Below are 20,371 nucleotides of genomic sequence, written 5' to 3'. Positions count from 1 at the left end.
GGGCTAAGGTATGGCGAGTACCCGTGTCAGTACCTACATGATACGTGAGGTTTTTTATTTTAGGGGCGAATCAACATTTGATATTCAACACAACAGCTGTAAAGTAAACACTGTTAATGAGCACCGCGGCGCCGGTAATCTGTGAGGGTAAAAACCCGTCACGTTTCAGGTAGGAAAGGCAGGGATTATTCCTCTCTCTCTCTCTCTCTCTCTCTCTCTCTCTCTCTCTCTCTCTCTCTCTCTCTCTCTCTCTCTCTCTCTCTCTCTCTCTCTCTCTGTGCCTCTCTCTGGATACCTGTGTGATTATATGAGATCAAATCTGTCTGACGGACAATAGATGCTGTGCGCTGTCATCATATTAGTCATTTAATATAATAGAGGGACTTACAGTGTGTCAGTGTTACTCAGTAGTGAATTTATAGTGACATTATGATTCTTTTTGGTATGTTTTTTTTTAATTTCCTATGGCATCAAGATTTTTTTTTCTAAAATATTCAGATAGGATACTGTATAGTTTCTAGATTTTCTGTGATATTTGTGTGTCCTAAAAAGTTCTTTTTCCTGAGGGTTAGATGTTTCAACAGTGCACTCTTCTCTCTCACAGCGACCTGTTCATCTCTCCTCTGTCTTTCCCATCCCCGCCCTCCACTGTCTGCTCCTCTTCACTTCACTCGTAGCCTCACCACGTTTCCCTGAGGCGCAGGCATCAATTAGGCTTCAGATTTCAGAGAGGATGGCAAATCATTAGGAGCATCACATCTTTCTTTATAGACTAATTAAAAAAACGAATGTCAACAGAGAATGATTTATGTCTTTCCCAAATGCTTTTCTCTTTGACCATGGCACACTTATACATGCGTTTCATGCCTGTGGGAGAACAAAAGCTAACGCGTAAAGCTGGTGTGTCTCTCAGATTGTGGTGTGAAATGCTTTGTGGCTTTAATATAGCCTATTTAAATATATCTTTTATGATTAGCCTATTTCCAAACACCCTATCAGTGGGCAGTGACCTTGTTAAAAGGGGGAGACTATTTGGACTCGCCTGTGTGTGTGTGTGTGTGTGTGTGTGTGTGTGTGTGTGTGTGTGTGAAAGAGGCGGGCACGCCCAAACGATGGTGTTGAATGACGCCCGTCTGTTGCTTCTTGTTTATGTCGGTGCGCTCTGCCATTGGCGGAGGAGACGAAAAGGTACCCAGCGCCGGCGCGCCGTGGGCGGGTGGAGCGCCTGTTTATAAACCCAGATCTTTCCCCGTGGGCGGGAACACTAACATTAGAGCGTGGAAGTGAAGTACAGGAAGAGAGTGAGACAGAGAGAGAGAGGCGGTGGAGGAGAAGAGGCTGTGGCGGCGGCTGTGGTTGACCGGGGTTCGCGGAGGGGGCGCGGCGGCCGCCCCTGTATGCGTCTCCATCCCGACGGGCGCGCATGGACGACCACCTCAGCCTCCTGCAATCCCCCCCGCCGAGCGCAACCAAAACCCGGGGCGACACCCTGGTGAACCACGGATACACCGAGACAGAAGCCGACGTGATGACGGTGGTGGCGTGTGACAACATGCTGGAGGAGTCGGCGGCTCTCCCGGGCCACCACTCTCTGGACCGCTATGAACCGGACCACGAATGCTGCGAGAGGGTGGTCATCAACATCTCAGGCTTACGCTTCGAGACCCAGCTCAAGACCCTCTCCCAGTTCCCAGAGACCCTGCTGGGGGACCCCAAGAAGAGGATGAGGTACTTTGATCCTCTCAGGAACGAGTACTTTTTCGATCGGAATCGACCAAGTTTTGATGCCATTCTCTATTACTACCAGTCTGGCGGGCGCATCAGAAGACCTGTAAACGTGCCCATTGACATTTTCTCTGAGGAGATCCGGTTTTACGAACTGGGAGAGGAGGCTATGGAGAAGTTCAGGGAGGATGAGGGCTTCATAAAGGAGGAGGAGCGGCCCCTGCCAGAGAATGAGTTTCAAAGACAGGTGTGGCTGCTGTTTGAATACCCAGAGAGCTCGGGTCCCGCCCGGGGCATCGCGATAGTGTCTGTCCTCGTCATTCTCATCTCCATTGTCATCTTCTGCTTAGAGACATTGCCAGAGTTCAGGGACGACAACAAGGATCCGATCACCGTTGCGCCCGTGATTAACGGCACACTCCCATATCTCACCAGCCCTTTCTCAGACCCGTTCTTCGTGGTGGAGACGTTGTGCATAATCTGGTTCTCCTTCGAGCTGCTGGTGCGCTTCTTTGCATGTCCGAGCAAGGCCACGTTCTCTAAAAACATTATGAACATCATTGACATTGTAGCCATCATTCCATATTTCATCACCCTGGGCACAGAACTGGCAGAGAGACAAGGCAACGGTCAGCAGGCCATGTCATTGGCCATCCTGCGCGTAATCAGACTCGTTCGGGTATTCCGCATCTTCAAACTCTCACGTCACTCCAAGGGGCTCCAGATCCTGGGACAGACTCTGAAAGCCAGTATGCGTGAGCTGGGCCTCCTCATCTTCTTCCTCTTCATCGGAGTCATCCTCTTCTCCAGTGCCGTCTACTTTGCTGAAGCAGATGACCCAGATTCGGGTTTCAACAGCATACCTGACGCTTTCTGGTGGGCTGTTGTCACCATGACCACCGTGGGTTATGGGGACATGCACCCCGTGACAATCGGGGGGAAGATTGTGGGGTCTCTGTGCGCCATCGCCGGCGTGCTGACCATCGCGCTGCCTGTACCTGTCATCGTCTCCAACTTCAACTACTTCTACCACAGAGAGACGGAGGGCGAGGAGCAGGCACAGTACCTACACGTGGGCAGTTGTCAGCCTCTGGCAGACACAGAGGAGCTGAGGAAGACGCGCTCCTCTTCCTCACTCAGCAAGAGCGAGTATATGGTGATAGAGGAGCACGGAATCAACAGCGCCTTCAAACAGCAGCCCAACTTCCCCACTACCACGCAAAACAACTCGCAGAACTGTGTGAACATAAACAAAAAGATTTTCACCGACGTGTAGCCTATTTAGAGTTGTGGCCCTGAACACGGGAGGGGTGTGATGTGTTAACACACAGCTGGTTCTGTTCGTTACGCACCAGTGTGTGGAAGCAGCGGTAGATCAGAAAAAGAAAGGACGAAAGAAAGAGAGAGCGAACCCTGTCTGTTCAGAGACGCTGCCTTTTGCTCCATTCAAAGAATCAGAATTTATCATTTCAATGATCTGAATTCATAATTCTGTACGGTTCCATTCGCGCTTGGAGAGAGAGAGCTCTCCTATAAAGTTATAGGCCTATTCTTCTCTGGGTGACTTTTTTCTGCTATTCCGGGGGGATTGACCTGTTGTGCATTGTGCAATAGCCATTACATTATCACAACGGGTATAAATAGAAGCTGTTTAACTGTGAAAGATGACTGCAATGCTACTCGAAGGACACTCACATTGTATTAACATGCGTTATGAGTCGTGATTCGTCAATCATAGCCTATGTATAATATTCCGATTCATTTAAATCTGTGTGTGCGTTTAAACACATGTAATGTCTGAAAAACACAGTTCAGCATATATTATCTCAATTTGACCGTTCTGTGCTTTGCCTTTATTGTGCGTTAAAGTCTAGTCAAAATGCTACAGTCTTTAAAGAAATAATCCCCTATAATTCCTTGATATGAACTATCCTAGTAGGCTATTTAGTGCGTAAATGGCACCATGAAAACAAAGGAGACAGCCGATTGCCAGGGTCTCATTATCGGTGCAAGACTCGCACGTGAGAGAGGCGAAACACACATATTTTGTCTTTCACGCACACATACAGCGATCAAAGATGGAGCGTGCTTCTCTTTGGATGTCTCAAATATCGCCCGCTGTGATGCAGTCTCCATGGTGACGGTCGTTTCCTCGGTAACCCCAGTCACCGTTGCCATGGCATCCCTGTTTCCACAGTAACCTTCCAGATGGCTTGGAAGCTACATTGAAGATTCTCATCTAAAATGCTCGTCTTCAGTCTCTAATAAGACTGCTTTTTTCATCACGCTGTGCGTGCGTAAAATGCAAGACCGAGCATACCCAGTGCCACCACCACTAAGCCTACTGAGCCAGTTTTTCAGATTTTGACATTGACATGAAAACAAATTGTGAGGAAGGAGGTCTGTTTTCAAACTACCAACATGAACTGCCCCTGAAACAAACAGGCACAACCTGAGCAGAGAGGTGCCATGTAAAACCCGAGGAGCGGAAGGAGGCAGCGCGTGAGGAATTATGAATGGACTGGGAGTACAATGTGCCCGGCTGTCCTGGGTGCGCCGCCCTGAGCGCCCAGCAGAGGCTGCTGTTCTCCCACCGATAGAACTGGTAAGTTTGGAGCACGTTTATATTGACAGGAGCACTGTCATGTCCCAGGCTCCTTTTGAATTATCCCTTTGCCTTTAGTCATAAAACAAGTGTTTTAAGTGATTGTAGATTTACTTAACGTTTTTATAGCCTTGTCAATTCAGGCAGCCTCAATATTGCTGACTTGCTTCCTAATCCAGAGAATGACCGCCTCTCAAGAGAATGACACTTCATTTCAGTCACATGAGCTCCACACTCAGGTGCAGGTCACATTAGGTGCATGACGTTATGCTTCAGGCCGTTCTTTTTAAAGTTACTGCCATGCCATTATGCCATTCTTCCGTATTGATTTTCCTGTAGCAGGGAGTCCTCCCTAATTGAGATGTTTGTGAGTTTTTGAGTGTTTGTCATGCATGTGAGTTTATCCACAGACTCGCAATGACATCCCACTGAGCCCATGAGGCAGTGTGTGTCTCTGTGTGTGTGTGTGTGTGTGTGTGTGTGTGTGTGTGTGTGTTTGTGCGCGTGTGTGAGGTGAGGGTTGGGGGCAAATGTGCATATTTACACCTATATTAGCCTGAGTGTGTGTGTGTGTGTGTGTGTGTGTGTGTGAGTATGGGCGTGCTGCTCCTGCAGTGTGCCCTGCTTGTCTTTCACCTTCAGCTGACTTTGTCTCTGAAGTGATTCTGGGCAGCAACAGTGACCATCCAGCCCGCCTGTCTGGCTCGGCGTTGCCCCCTGGTGGCGTCCCGCTCCTACTGACAGAACAGGTGGCTAAACCGGTACATGGTGGGCGACCTCTGTCTTCTTCTGCCATTGGCCCACTATCACAGAGACAAACAGGCAAACGAACCACAAGATACCAAACCTGAAGAGCAAAGAGAGCTGCTTGGTTGACATTGCTATCGTTGAAAGGATGAATAGCTTCTGTTTTCTAGCAACTAGTTTAAATATTTGAAATATATATATATATATATATATATATATATGTATATATATATATATATATATATACTGTATATTTTGGACTCAATCTCCCATGGCACATTAGTGCCATGATGGGAATTAATACCAAACTCAACACCTTTCTACCTTGATAGAATTGGGTTAAAGAATTAATTGAAAAATCCCTTGGCTACAGTCTTGGCTGCTGCCTTGTTTTTTTGCAGTCATGTTGTACTGTCTATTCTTGCCTTTGAAACAGCAGCTGCTCAGCCATCCCTGTAGATTTATGCCTAGATTTATGTTCAGTGTCTTTCCTGACTGTGATTACTCTAACAGAGACAGAGGAACAGGAGAGAAGGAGAGAAAAAAGCTGGATGGGGAATCTATCAAGCAACTATGTTTTGAATCTGCTCACGTTCCCTTCTATCCCCATCACAATGGTGTGTGTGTGTGTGTGTGTGTGTGTGTGTGTGCGTGTGTGCGTGTATGCGTGACAACTATGGTTGAGTCTACATCATTTGGGCATTCTCATTAGCTGGCTGACCCCAAAGGCCAAACTGGGAGGTCCCACAGAATGACCTCCTCATTGATTATTCCTTTCCACTTTGACCCCTGACCCTGACCCTGACCTTTTTCAGTGAAAACCCCCAAATCAGTCATCAGTTAAGTGGCCGGCTCATTTTTCAGGTCACACAAAAGCTCCTAAGAGGAGAATCGGTCTATTGATCAGGAAGCGAGATATATTATGGAGGAGATGAGAGCTACCTGTTTATCATCTAACAAGATTGGCCAGTCTGGAAGCTATTCTCATGGGCAGGACGGCCTGGCCAAGAGACAAAAACACAGACATAATACAGTACAGTGTGTACTCATCTTTGAAATTCTTACTCTGCTCATCTGTGCTACTACGCCTCTCCACTCAGCTCACTTTTTGTTTCTTTTGCTTAATCTCCTCTCCTTACCTCTCCGTATCTCACTTCTCTCATTATATTTAAATTTTGACATTTAGTTGACGCCCTTATCCAGAGCGACTTACAATGAGCAGATAGGAGGTTCAGTGCCTTGCTTGAGGACAGTTCAACAGGACATGTGGCTGTTGATGGATACAGTTGCGTGGAAACTTTGACCTTCCAATCACCAGGATACCTCTCCTCTCCTCTCCTCTCCTCTCCTCTCCTCTCCTCTCCTCTCCTCTCCTCTCCTCTCCTCTCCTGAGTTGACAGTGTTTACAGTTTGGTGTATGCATGAGTGCTAATGAGACAGCAGGGAGAAGAGGAGAAGAGGAGCAGCCTCGCGTTGTTACTAAGCCTATTGAGCTGTGTGACGGGACTGGCTACACTTTATGGCCTCTAACAATCTTTCTGTTTCCCCCCCTCCTCTCTTTTTCTCTTTCAGGTGTATGCTGTTAGCTCAGACCTGGAGCCCCTGATGACAGACAGACAATTAGACTGCCTCCCATTTAAGTAAGTAGATTATATTTAATGAGGAGAGTCAATATGGTATGTTTTGAATGTAACTGCAACTACCATTCACTGATAATTGCTGATAGTCTTTTCTGTAATGCATAGGTCACATATTAACCTGCAGTGACACTGTTCTTCCTGTAGAGGCGCAGTGACCCTGGTCTTCCTTCCAAACAGGCCAAAGTTGAGAATTGAGAAAGGACGCTCATGGATCAATTCTTCCCCCCTGCCCTCCTCTCCAACCCCCACACTTCCCGCCCGGCTGTGTTCCCTCAAACCCAGGACTTATCAGAAGATAAGTGGTGCCTTGTCCAGGGCAACAAAGCAGTTCTCCCCTCCAGTGGACCGCCACTCAACAAACCCGAAATACATCAAATCACAACCACAAGAATGAGAAAGCTAGGGGTATAATATATTCCACACACAGCTTTATCCAGCTGCAGCTTTATAGCTGTCTCTGTTCTGGAGCTAACACATCACCAACTGTTACTGGAACCATCACATAATCAAAAGAATGTGATTCAGGCAGTGACATGTGTGGATTCTGGCAATTCTCCACGCTGCTTTCTGCTGGAAAATTCAAAAGGAAAGATTCGGGAAACAACAAGCAGTTTCGCCAAGCTACTTTGTTCCTGAAATTCACAAGGACTTCTACATTCTGTGTTCCTGTTTCTGGGAAGTGACATTCAATACAGACAATAACTGACAAACACAGCTTTTGCTTCAAGTCAGAAGCGGCAAAAACTGAGGCCAACAGTGAATTGCTAATATAAAATTGTGATACAAATCAAAGACTGTTAGCCATATGCCTTTGTTAGCTCTGTGTGCTCTGTATCGCTAATATGTGAAACACACACTCACGTGTGCTGGTTGCTGCTATTCCCCTGACCCACACATGCAGGAATACACAGGCACGCATGCACAAACACGCAGACACACACACACATACACACACACGCACACACACACACTTGTGGAGGGTTGTCTTTTGTCCCATAGCGCACAGGTGTTTTTTTGGGATGGTGCAGAATGTGTCAGGGGAAGGTATGTCAGTATTTGTCATGTGTTATTGCGCTGTGCTGTCTTAAACATGACCCATATAAACAGATTACGAGGTGTGCTGTCTTTATTTTTATTTTTTCTCTCTGGGAGAACATCAAGGTACCATATCACCTAAACTGTGTGTATAGTATATTTGAACTGTGTTATGACTAGTAAAGGCTGAAACACATCAACACAGCCCTCATGTGTGCATGTTTGCGACTCCTCCACTCCAGTATGATGTCATTTTTTGAGCACTCTATTCCAATTTTGATTTCATTATTGTCACCTGATTTAACAGGAGAAAGGAGACATGAGGCCAGAGAAAAGCAACAACAGCAGAGACTTAGGGATTCAAAGCAGGTGATTACTACTACAACATCAGTGCTGTGATTCTACGCATCATGAAAAACCGTGACGCTAACAATGTATTTTTAATGGTCATACCATTCCATGTTGGCTGGCTTTAATTTTAAATTAACCGGAGCATTAGCCTCCAGAACAGTGCAGCTGTTGACACAGTGAAGATGTTACAGCAGAGTTCAATTAGTGTTTCCCGTGCAGAGCCTCACACAGTGACAGTCTTTTAGTTATGAACAATAGTGGCTGGCTGGCAGCCATTTAGCAGGAGCACAGGGAAACACTTCCAGTCATACAACAGAAGTGTCTTTATTGTAGCTCTGTTAAACAGATAGAACAAGGCTATCTCTTTTAGCATGGTGACCAGCACAGTCCTTTATGAGATAATCTTCAAAATGCCAGCCAAAAAGTTGCATAATAGCTCTATTAAGTGCCAGCCAAATGCTCAAATTTCTATTTGTCCCGGTCGATGAAATTAGAGGTAAATGATAAAATGCCTATCATTTTAAAATGTTCTGTCTGACAGATCTAAGCAATGAAATATCAGTAGTACCAGGTACTTATGCAGGAAATAGAGATGGTAATTCGTGGAATTAACCATGAGGACATTATCTTATTTCTGTGGCTGGACCTAACAGAGTCCTGAACTGTGTCTGTGTCCAGTGGAAAACTTCATCTCATCTCTCGGCCAAGGAGGTAAATATTAGCATTCTAACAGAGGTTTACTGCCATCACACTGTCATGCTGTATATGAGCGAGTGTGCTTTATAGCCACAGTGAGCCCACAAGCCTGCTAATAACTCTGCCACCTCCCCGGCCTAACGTGTGGCCAGGAGTCCAATCCAAACTACCTTTCCATAAGGCGTATTGGGAATGTGATAGTGCTAGAACACATAATGCTTATCAGTACAGTAATGAACAAATCTCCCTCTCTTTCTCTCTCGCTCTTTCAACCCCTCTCTCATTATTTCTGCAATGTGTTAGTGAAAGGTATGTTTTTGAAATAGCTAAAATATCTGTGATGTCATCAAAGTGCACCACCAGCAATGACGCTCTGGCAGGAAATCTCCATAGCAACAAGGGAGGGTTTCTGGGAAAGATGAGAGAATCGGTGTATAGCAATACAGTCCTTAGACTGCCACAGTATAGTGTAGATACAGCCTACATTGTAGTGTTTGTGCCAATATGGCTTCAGAGATGTGTGTGTGTGTGTGTGTGTGTGTGTGTGTGTGTGTGCGTGTGTGTGGCGCACAGGGTGGGTGGGGTCTGTGTGTGTGTGTGTGTGTGTGTGTGTCTGGCAGAGCATCAGTGTGTTGCCCCAAAGGCAGATTGAGTCTCACCAGGCAGGGACTCCCTTTGGACAGCAGGTCTAAGTGGAATTAAGACAATGCCAACACAACCCATTCATATGCCAAGATCAGATTGCATGCACACACTTGGAGGTTTTATATGGTTAAATGCCATCAACAACTAATATTTAATTGAACATCAGCAGAAAAATGTCAGTAATTGGGCATCACCTCTGGCAGCCAAAAAGACACTCCACCATCTCTGGGTAAAAAAGGTTTTTAATCAAATCAAAGTTTTATAAATCGTGAGTGAGCATATTCTAAAAGGTCTTTTTGAGAATTCTAGGTCAAATAGGTAATGGCATTACAGGCTTTTTTTGCCTGCTGTGCACAAGCTGCTACTGAAGCCCAAAACCAAATCCAGAACAGCTTTACAGAGGGCTGCAACATACAGTAATGAGACAAAACATACTGTATGCACACACATTAACACGCACGCACACACACACATACACAGACATGAATACAGATATTCACAGGAATATAGATATAAACACAACCATTCACAGATTTAAACATTTGGACCTGTCAGCTTCACACATGCCACTTATAAGGACGCTTTCTCCTGGTGACTTTTCACCCCTGTGACATTTCCACAAATCCCTGTGGCACTCACCAGCGGAGCCACACTACTGGCGGAGCCATGGAAGGCTGGTTGCTAAGGGCGATGATGCTGTTGCCGGTGCTTCCAACGAGATCAGATTCTCTCTGGATGTTGATTGGCTGATCAGTTCCCTGTTTTCAGCCACACGCGCGTCAGCCAAGGTGGAACTCCCCACTCAGACATGTACTCCACATGCAAATGCACACAAGAGAACAATCACACACACCCACGCAAACGCATGCACACATACATGCACGCACACACTCACACACACATGCAAGCACAGACACACACTCACACATGCAAGCACAGACACACATTCACACATGCAGGCACAGACACACATTCACACATGCAGGCACAGACACACATTCACACATGCAGGCACACACACTAATACACACGCAGGCAAACACTTGCATGCCCACTGGCAGGCAGACACACGTTCAAAATAGCCTTCACGTTCACACCCAGATGTTGTGACACTCATTTTATTTTTTCCAGCCTGTGCTGGTGATGATCTACTGCCAGTCATCACGGTTTGTTGCTGTCCAAAGAAGCAGACAGATGGTGGTGAGGGTGATAGTATAAAACAGAGAGAGAGAGAGAGAGAGAGAGAGAGAGATGCTGCTGTGCTCCGCCGGATGACTCATCACTCTGTCACCGTGACCTTTATCTCCTCTCTCCGCTCCCCTCTCCACCTCTCTCCACCGTTCCGTCCGTCCCTCCCTTCTTTTTCATTTTCTGCACACCTCTAACTACATTCCTGCTGACACTCTCTCTCCTCCCTTCCTCTCCTCCTCGCTCGCTTGACACTTTCTCGTATTCTCCGTGACTCATACAGTATTCTCCTCTCCTCCTCCCGATATCATTTCGACCTTTCCCCTCCTCTTCTTTTCTCCCCGCTCCTCTCCTCTGTCTCTGCTCTGGGGTCAGGTGCTGTCTCTCCCATGGGGTGTTTCAGCTGCTGGCATGCTGTGACACAGTGTTGCCACTTGCTGTGACAAGCCACTGTCACGTAAGACACACACACAACAGACAGAACGTTAGCTAATGCGTGTGACTGCCAGATTGCAGCTCTTATACATTAGCTGTTGATATGATCGAATTGGGCAGACAGACAGCGCTGAACCACAGCCAGCAGCGTGGGAAAGAAACATTTACTGGGTGAGATTTCCTCAGTGTCACTGCACATATTGCACTATAGAAGCATGGTCAGACTGCCAAGCTGTGGGGAGTAATTGTAATCGTTTGCTGTATGTAATTTCACTGAGTGTGCTTTTTGTTGTGTGCGTATCGTTGATGCGCACATGCATCCATGAGTGTTTACGTTTCCTGTCTTGACTCAACCATGCCTCCAGTGCAGTAAGGCCATTGATTTTTCCATGTTTTTTTAAGGCTGAGAGAATAATAGAAAGTGAAACCACATCCAGAATCAATAGCGGAGTACTCTACTCTGAAGGAAAGGACACATCTCGTCATGGAGAGCAGAGATCATCAGACTGGCTACTCTCTGCAGGCAGGTAGAGCACTTCCAAGGTCAATCTCTAAATATAGTGGGACCCCAGAGGGAGACATGCAGGGAGAAAGAGGGATGAGGGGAGACAATTGGCAGAAAGAGGGATGAAGGGATGAGATTAGCTGACAGGGTAATTAAGCTCCTTGACTATTTGTCACAGAGAAGCAGACTCCCTCCTTACAAGATCCCATGCCTGTTGCATTGTCATGGAGTGCTATTATGATGCTTGCGTGCCTATAATTAATTAAAAACAGACAACGGATTCAACACGTCCACAGAGAAATTAAAGGCTATAATGGCATGTGGATCTATTATACAAGGGCGAGTTAGTGTGACATGTGTGCATGTGTGTATGTGTGTGTGTGTGTACTCGGTTTAGTTTGTTATCTATGTTCAAGACGCATACACTTGGATTGGAGATAAACAGAAAGCACCTGCAGTTGGTGTGACATTGTCCGTATGTGTGCATGTGTGTGTGTGTGTGTGTGTGTGTGTGTGTGTGTGTGCTGTAGTTTGTACAGCACACACACACAGCGATCACCTGCTGCAGCACCAGCAGAGGTCGACCGGCTCCTCCTCCTCCCCTGCAGTCTGCTGCCATAAGTTGAATCAACACCCTCCTTCTCTCCCTGTCTCTCTCTCTCTCTCTCTCTCTCCTCCTCACTCTCCTTCTCCTCCTTCCACATGTCCTGCTGCACACAGAGAGAAGGGCGGAGATTTGAGGTATACAGTAGGAGGTTTTGCTGACTCACACACAGCTAAATTGATGCACAAAGTGCAAATATGCTGATCATCTCACGATTTATCTCAACTGAACTATCTGTGTCAGCCTACCATGAATTAATTTACTGATCAATTATCAGACACATTCCTAATGGGTTTTGGGCACTACCCACTACCCAAACTTTCAGTAGTCCCCTGTTCAAAATCTGTCAAGAATTTTGTTTTAGTCTATACAAGAAAACCCATGCCAAATTATATTCCTGTTTGTTATCATATTTTTGAGAGTTTTGTAGGTTTCAACCAAATCCTGTTTCAGAACACAGTGTGAAATGAAAGTAAAGAGTATTTATAAATATACACTTAAGGACCACAAAAGGCATTTTAGTCCAGACACTTTATGGGCCCTCCCTTAATCCCTTACCCCTAATCCCCCTACTACGGCGTCCCAGCTGGTGCAGCTAATAGAATCACAATCAAGTGCACAGGAAATTGCTAAAAAGTGTCTGATTCCATTAAAAAAAAGCTGTTCTACACAGTGAAAACACAACTACTCTGCAACTCCTGGGCGTGGTTCCTGCAGTCACGTTGCAGACGGTCATTAGCGCTCTGACAGAGTTAGAAAGCATTCTAAAGTTTCTCCATGAGGTTCCATCTGGTCTGCTCGGCTGAACAGAAACCAGAATCAATGGTGCCGTTCTGCGGAGACCTGGCAGAACCTGAAGGTGAGAGAGAATCGGAGACAGAATTGAGAATCTGACCTGGCTGGGGGTTAATGGCACTCATACCTCTGAATCGCCTGTGTGCCAGTAATATAAGACACTTTTTACGAGAAAGACTGGGGATGGAGAGTGGAGTGAGTGAGGGAAATGAGGTAAGTAACATATATAGAATATGGATAAAATATAACCTTGAAAAGAAACATTAGAGAAAATAGAGGGTATGACCCCCCCTCAATCCCCATAAACCCAATCCCATATTCCCAGTAAGCGCCCTCTCTCACCTCCTGCTAGTAAATCTGGGTTATGGATAATTACTGTGAATGTGGTGGTGGATGATGAATCATGACGCTACTGACACTCAGGATAGGGTCTCGATGGCTGGACTCTCAGCTGCCCTCCATTTCATAATGGGCCCCCCTCATTTACATTCACTGTCAATGAGGATTTAAGAGTTCCTGGCCATCCATCAGCCTGCTTATGTAAAAGTGTCAATACCTCCTCACAGAGACCTTCAGCCGGACAGGGTAACTGGTTGTCAGCTCTGTGCAGGGTGAGCTATCGCCACAGTCCCCGTGGTCCCATGACATCACCTTAATCAGTATTTTGACAATTGGATTGGAGAAGTACAGTGTATCGTATTGAACCTGTCCTTGAGCAGTAGAGAGTGGTGGAGCGGGGAGAATGAGTGGGGCAGGACGTGTGGTGTTCCTCATGCTGTCTCTAAGGTATTGTGGAGTCTCTCTTTCTCTGCTTTACACCATCCCCTCTCTCTGACTGCAGATATATCTGGGTTTTCACCTGGCCCACTTTCAGGCCCCAAGGAGTAGAGGAAAGAAGGGCAGGGAAGACCGAGTGCAGGAAGACTTCCCTGCTCGAGTTAATAGAATATAATAGACAGACTGTCTAAAATCTAGTTCATCCAGTGTGTGATTGCAGTAAGAGCTGTAAACATCACTGTGTGTGTGTGTGTGTGTGTGTGTGTGTGTGTGTGTGTGTGTGCATCTGTGTGTGTTAATAGGTCAGGCCAGTAATTAGTGGACTGTGATGGGTTGTACGCAGGTCTGTAAATGAGCAGAGCACAGTTAACGTCTCACACACAACAGATTATGTTGTGTAAGAGCCTCTGCATTATACATACAGTACATTAAAGACCTCACAGGTGGCAAGCATAGTTTACAGACGCTCTAGAACTTCCACTTGAAGCTACTATCACACGTGTGTGCACATATTGTCATATTTCTGCTCACCACTCACAGATTCACACACACACACACACACACAGGCGCACACACAAACAGATTATCCCACTAGGGGCCCCAGGGCAAGCATGCTCTACAGGCCCTGCCACACTGCCAGCGGTCACCAGTCAGTCCTTTGAATTGTGCATCTGCCCTGTCAACTGTTGAACTATTGAAGATAGCTGAGATAGTAAACAAATTTGTATGAGAGGGCAAATTTACAAGTAAATTGCTAATTTATGTAGGGGTTAACATGGGGGTTTCAGGGCCCTTGGTGGTCACACACACACACACACACACACACACACACACACACACAGGTATTGTAGCTGCTAGCTCACCTTGCACCTATGTAGGCTGTAGTAGACCTATCACTGGTAGGCTATAAGGCAAGCCACAGCTGGAGTGTCTGATCCAAGGCATTTAAAATAACGCCTTTACAGTGAATAATATATATATATTTTTTATGTCTAAATGTTGTTATATCGTTTCCCTGAAACCGGTTCCACCCTTTGGTGGGTGATGCGTCCCCTTTAATGTGGAGCACTGAGGATAGGAGTGTCGGGAAAGGGGGAGCGCACAGGGATGGGGCGAGGCGCGCAAGGGGCTCTTTGTATGCGCTGCAATGCCCAACTGCAGCCCACGCATCTTAACGTCAACCGGCTGAATTATGGTGAAATATGAGAGACATGGAAAGAGCCAGCGCAAAAACAGGTGGTCGTGATGAGATGAGACAGCCGCTGGAAAGACTGGTCAAATAAGGGAAGGAGGGAAATGAAGGACTGGACACACGACCCCTTAATCTAAGGCACTTTCTACGAGGAGACAAACTGGATAGAAATACATGCGACTGAGCACCAACTGAAACAGGGTGAATTTCTGCATTGTGCATGTTATCTGAAATGATGCTATAGTCCTACAGAAAATGCAATGCTGCTTTGTCTGGTGCATGGAGTATATTGTGTCTGTCCATGATCCACACAGGAGAGGCTTGCAAATGGCTTGAGCATGTCTGGCACCTGCCACTCCAAACTAACTCACTCGCTGCGCTTGCCAACCAACTACAACACCGCCTTTTAATGATTGCAAAACACAATGCATGAACTTGGCTGCTTTGTCTCAAATTAATGAAAAATAGTGTTTCACCCATTAATAAGATCATCAAAGGACTGCGTTATTCCATGGAATGGGTTGTGAGACTCCAATTGTCTTTACTGATGTGCATCATCGGTGTAGTCATATGGATATTCCCCATCAGATAAAGATGGTGGAATTATATTTTACCGACCTAAAATAGAAACCTTCCAGCGGAATACGGACCTGAGATCAAACAGGTGATTCGCCTTAGATGAAATCTGCAGAAGCATGGGTGCCTCCGAATAGAAATACTGACAGCAACGCCTCCCGCAACCTCCCTTCCTTCTGTCTCTGCAGATATCAGACTAGAGGATTACCTTTACTGCTGTTGCAAGCGGCGTCATATTGTTCTGAAGAGGGGGCGTCATATTGTGCTGATCACAGCATTTTAAGATTGCTGTAAGAAAATCACAGTGTTCCAACCACAACATGATCTCCCCCTACCAGCTTCACCCCGCACCCTACACCAGAACGCGTATCTACTGGTCGCTGAGGCAAGGGAGGTAGGTGGGAGGCGGCGGCGAGGGGCTCCGTAGCATCCTCACCCCTTGTCCCCTCTTCCTCTCCCTCTGCTGGGTTGCTGCAGAGCCGGGACGTCGGGTGATGTATGGCGGGCTGACTGGAGCTGCCAGTCGTTGACCGTGGGAGCTGACTTACGACTGGACACTTTTCCACTGGGCCCATTGCGCATTACCGCTATAAGCAGAGGACAACGCTGAAACTGTAAACAAGCCTCCCAAGTGCCAGTAGGTAGGACTTCGTGATTCTTACTCATGCATGTCACTTATTTTACTGCTGAATAACATCTGATGGCTGGGTCTACTAAGATAGAATAAATACCGTGGACTAATATTAATATAATATCAAAGGCTGTCTTCTCAGTAAATCTGAAGACGTAGTTTATGCAATGGCCTATCAAGTTTAAAGGTGCCAATTTCATAAAGAGCTCATACAGAGCTCATAATGCAGTGTAGCCTACTTCGTTGGCTTTAACTAACTATCCTACCTGCATCAAACAGCAAAATCTAATCTATTGATAAATTATTGATGGTTCAATGATTTGATTGAACCAGGGCTCAAATGTCATTCATTTGTTTTTCCTATGCTAAAGTGTGTGGAAGGAATATTGGGCATATCACAGATATATAGAGAAAGGAATCCATCTCATTGAGATTGTATGGAGCACTCAACATATAATCAGATTTGTTGGTTGTAATTGGACCATATGAGAGCTTATACAGTATTACTGGGAAGCATATTGATCTTGCAGTGTGGTCATATGAGAAAGAACTCATAACCTAATACACAGAGACGCAATGGAGCCAATGTGCTCAAATGGTCCTGCCCCACTCCATCGGCCCTGCTCTTGCTGGTTTGCTGGCAGGTCTTGGAATAATACAGCCTATAGGCACCACCAATATTTGTTTTTTTTTTCTGACAATTACTGATAATTGTGAACGGGCAAAATTTCTTTACCGTGAACAAAATGAAAAAAAATGAACAAAATAAGATTCTGTAGTTCATTTGTGTTAACAGTTATGGGACAGCACTGAATACAGGCTGGTGAATGTTAATGAGCTGAGTTGGTGGTATGCATGCTTAAAATTGAAAATGTTTTATCAAAATGAAAATATCAGTTCTCATGGGCGTTCTCATTTCATGCAAAAGTCTGTCAGTAACATGAAACACAAAGTGAGCACATTAACATTGCAATCTTTTGGTCTGTGCTCTGTCTTATACTGTAGCTCATCACAGGACGTTCTGTCTGCACCTCAAACCACAAGCGTGAGGAGCCTTATCTCTCTGTGGCCTGAGGTGGCCCCACCCTGTCTGAAAGCTGCAGGTTCCATCCCCTTCCAGCATGACGGTTGCTACGGGCGACCCTGTGGACGAGGCAGCAGCACATCCGGGTCAGCCGCACGACCAGTATGACCCAGAGCCGGACCATGAGTGCTGCGAGAGGGTGGTCATCAACATCTCGGGCTTACGCTTTGAGACCCAGCTCAAGACCCTCTCCCAGTTCCCAGAGACTCTGCTGGGCGACCCCAAGAAAAGGATGAGGTACTTTGATCCTCTCAGGAACGAGTATTTTTTTGACCGGAATCGACCAAGTTTCGATGCTATTCTGTATTATTACCAGTCGGGAGGGAGGCTGCGCCGGCCTGTTAATGTGACCCTGGACATTTTTTCTGAGGAGATCCGGTTTTACGAACTGGGTGAGGAGGCTATAGAAATCTTCAGGGAGGACGAAGGCTTCATAAAGGAAGAAGAGCGGCCTCTACCAGAAAATGAGTTTCAGAGACAAGTGTGGCTACTCTTTGAATACCCAGAGAGCTCAGGTCCTGCTCGCATCATTGCTATCATCTCTGTCATGGTGATTCTCATCTCTATTGTCAGCTTCTGTCTGGAGACACTGCCAGTCTTCCGAAATGACGAAGAGGAGATGTACAATTATTTCCAATCCATGTCCAACTCCACCTCCACCTCCGTCACCTCTACATATTTCACCGACCCCTTCTTCATCTTGGAGACCCTCTGCATCATCTGGTTCTCGTTTGAGTTCCTGGTCAGGTTCTTTGCCTGTCCCAGCAAAGCTGGATTTTTTGGCAACATCATGAACATCATTGATATTGTGGCTATCATCCCCTACTTCATCACCCTGGGCACAGAGCTGGCAGAGAGGCCAGAGGACGGCCAGGCAGGCCAGCAGGCCATGTCTTTGGCCATTCTCCGTGTCATCCGTTTAGTCAGAGTGTTTCGTATCTTCAAACTCTCACGTCACTCCAAGGGGCTCCAGATTCTGGGACAGACTCTGAAAGCCAGCATGCGTGAGCTGGGCCTGCTCATCTTCTTCCTGTTCATCGGCGTCATCCTCTTCTCTAGTGCCGTCTACTTTGCCGAAGCAGATGAACCAGATTCCCAGTTCAGCAGCATCCCCGAGGCCTTTTGGTGGGCAGTGGTTTCCATGACCACTGTGGGCTACGGAGATATGGTCCCCACCACCATCGGGGGAAAGATTGTGGGGTCTCTGTGCGCCATTGCTGGTGTGCTGACCATCGCGCTGCCTGTACCTGTCATCGTCTCCAACTTCAACTACTTCTACCACAGAGAGACGGAGGGTGAGGAGCAGGCACAGTACCTGAATGTCCCCTGTGTGCCTAAGGCCAACTCAGCGGAGGATCTGAAGAAGAGCGGTCGGAGTGGCAGTGGATCCACTCTCAGTAAATCTGACTACATGGAGATCCAGGAGGCAGTGAACCATAGCACTGAGGATTTTCGACCCGAGAGCATGAAAACAGGCAACTGCACCCTGGCCAACACTAACTATGTAAACATCACCAAGATGCGTACAGATGTATAATGTGAGCTAGATTGTCAACTTCCGCTGGGGTATAAAGGGTCTGTAACAGGGACAGTGACTCCCTGTGTTGACCAACATATGGCGCCCCAGTATGGGAGTCCAGAGCAGATGAGTAAGATTGACTGGGAGTAAAGGTCAGTAGAGAGGACCTCATAATCTCCCATTCCTATGGACCTATCAACACCTATAATAGAACTGCCATCCCGACTTATTTGGGACATTTTCAGTGTCTGCATGGAGTTAGTCTTACTTGTGTGACTGTTCAGTAGTCGTCCTGCTCGCAACAGTAGCCAAATAGTAGCCTAACCAGTAATAATCAATATTAACAGCATAAAGGGACCACCAATTGCTACCTTCCTGCTCAAACTGCCCTAGGAAGAAGTTGCACGTTAACAATAATTTAGAGTCAACGTAACGTTTATTTTCAAATGTAACTTAAACTTTATTTACTATCTTAAAAGTGGTAAAAACAGACCGTAATATTATCAGCATTCAGGAGCAACTTTAATCTACTGCTCCAACTGCCAAGGTCCTGACTCAGAGAAAACAAAGCAACATCATAGAGATCACAACTGTCCTGTCAGAAGAAAATTGAAAGGAGCAAAAGAGAGAGAGAGAGAGAGTTCTGATCTTCTTTTGGCCAAATGGTCATTTGCTGCTCTTTCTGTCAGAGAAAAACGCCCCGTTCGATGGACCTGAGTACACTAGCATTCCTCCCTTGCCCCTCGCTGGATATTGCCTAGGACAGGCTAGTGACCTCTCTAGAGGCCAATAAATAGATGACAGTGCTGTAATTCCAAACCACAATAGCACACCACCTTCTTTTTTCCTCCCATTTTTCTTTGATGAAGCTCAAGTGGATTTATGTACACACTGGCCAAACCTCTGCCTTTTCAATGCCCAGCCTATGTAGGGCTAGCAGGTGGACAGAAGGAACATCTGTCTAAGCAGAGTGAATGTCTTGTTTATTAATTGATGTGTGCACATTTTATCTGTTATTATTAATTTATTTGTGTCCTCAAGTTGTGGTATGAATGTGTGTTTCTGAGCTTTCATGGGGTTGAGCACCTATTTGTTTATGTTCATTTGTTTATGGTTAAAACACCTGATGTGGGGGTAGAGATATTGAATATTATCTCTATAGTGTTATGGGTGAGTGCCTATTCCTCCATCCTCTTAGCTATACCCTCGAGTCTCTCTAGCCCCCACCCAGGCCCACTCTAACAGTGATACAGTGAGTACTGTTCGATTCTACACCACTGCCCAGCAAACACTGTCCTTTTCTCTACTTCATAGCATTCCATGGTTGGTTAGATAAAGAAGATTGAGATTGAGAGGCATACTAGGGTGAGGATTTTGATTGTTGTTTTTGTCAGCAGCTAGTTTCACAGGGTTAATGTATATGGCTGTAAAGTTAGATGTACAAGTGATTAAGGCTTTTAGGCTATTAATCCTAAAACATTAAATTGCACACAGCAAAGGCCAAGAATCAATGTGTAAGCTCCATTGGTCAATGAAATTAATTTATGAGACCTTTCAGGTCCAGCTATTCTCATACCAGCAATGTCAGCTTTGTATTATCCTATCTGACCTGTTAATTGAT

The 20,371-nt window shown here is 46.1% G+C and overlaps 2 protein-coding genes and 1 long non-coding RNA gene across 4 annotated transcripts; all 3 read left to right on the top strand.

Moving 5' to 3' along the window:
- The first annotated feature begins 1,423 nt into the window (after nucleotides 1-1,423).
- LOC139928966 (potassium voltage-gated channel subfamily A member 3) lies at nucleotides 1,424-3,001 on the top strand. The gene has a single exon (XM_071921704.2). The coding sequence runs from the start codon at nucleotides 1,424-1,426 to the stop codon at nucleotides 2,999-3,001; it is 1,578 nt and encodes a 525-aa protein (XP_071777805.1).
- A 1,189-nt stretch (nucleotides 3,002-4,190) lies between these two features.
- On the top strand, nucleotides 4,191-7,816 carry LOC144542333 (uncharacterized). Its single transcript, XR_013507189.1, has 3 exons — nucleotides 4,191-4,330; nucleotides 6,650-6,717; nucleotides 6,862-7,816. It is a non-coding gene; the product is annotated as an uncharacterized LOC144542333 (long non-coding RNA).
- A 4,397-nt stretch (nucleotides 7,817-12,213) lies between these two features.
- On the top strand, nucleotides 12,214-19,363 carry kcna2b (potassium voltage-gated channel, shaker-related subfamily, member 2b). Of its 2 annotated transcripts, none has more exons than XM_071921707.2 (2): nucleotides 12,214-12,274; nucleotides 17,264-18,768. In XM_071921707.2, the coding sequence occupies exon 2, from the start codon at nucleotides 17,269-17,271 to the stop codon at nucleotides 18,766-18,768; it is 1,500 nt and encodes a 499-aa protein (XP_071777808.1). In that variant the 5' UTR covers nucleotides 12,214-12,274; nucleotides 17,264-17,268. The 2 variants fall into 2 exon arrangements, with proteins under 2 accessions (XP_071777808.1, XP_071777806.1); XM_071921705.2 differs by lacking the exon at nucleotides 12,214-12,274 and adding an exon at nucleotides 19,334-19,363 and having other exon boundaries at nucleotides 17,269-18,552.
- The last annotated feature ends 1,008 nt before the right edge of the window (nucleotides 19,364-20,371 follow it).

The sequence above is a fragment of the Centroberyx gerrardi genome, chromosome 14 (assembly GCF_048128805.1).
Source record: "Centroberyx gerrardi isolate f3 chromosome 14, fCenGer3.hap1.cur.20231027, whole genome shotgun sequence".
In the NCBI taxonomy this organism is placed as follows: Eukaryota; Metazoa; Chordata; class Actinopteri; order Beryciformes; family Berycidae; genus Centroberyx; species Centroberyx gerrardi.
Note: the sequence above shows the minus strand (reverse complement) of the source record. Positions and strands in the feature narration are given on the sequence as shown.

Coding starts and splice junctions, on each gene's coding strand:
- LOC139928966 (XM_071921704.2), top strand. CDS start 1,424: ATGGACGACCACCTCAGCCTCCTGCAATCCCCCCCGCCGAGCGCAACC.
- kcna2b (XM_071921707.2), top strand. CDS start 17,269: ATGACGGTTGCTACGGGCGACCCTGTGGACGAGGCAGCAGCACATCCG.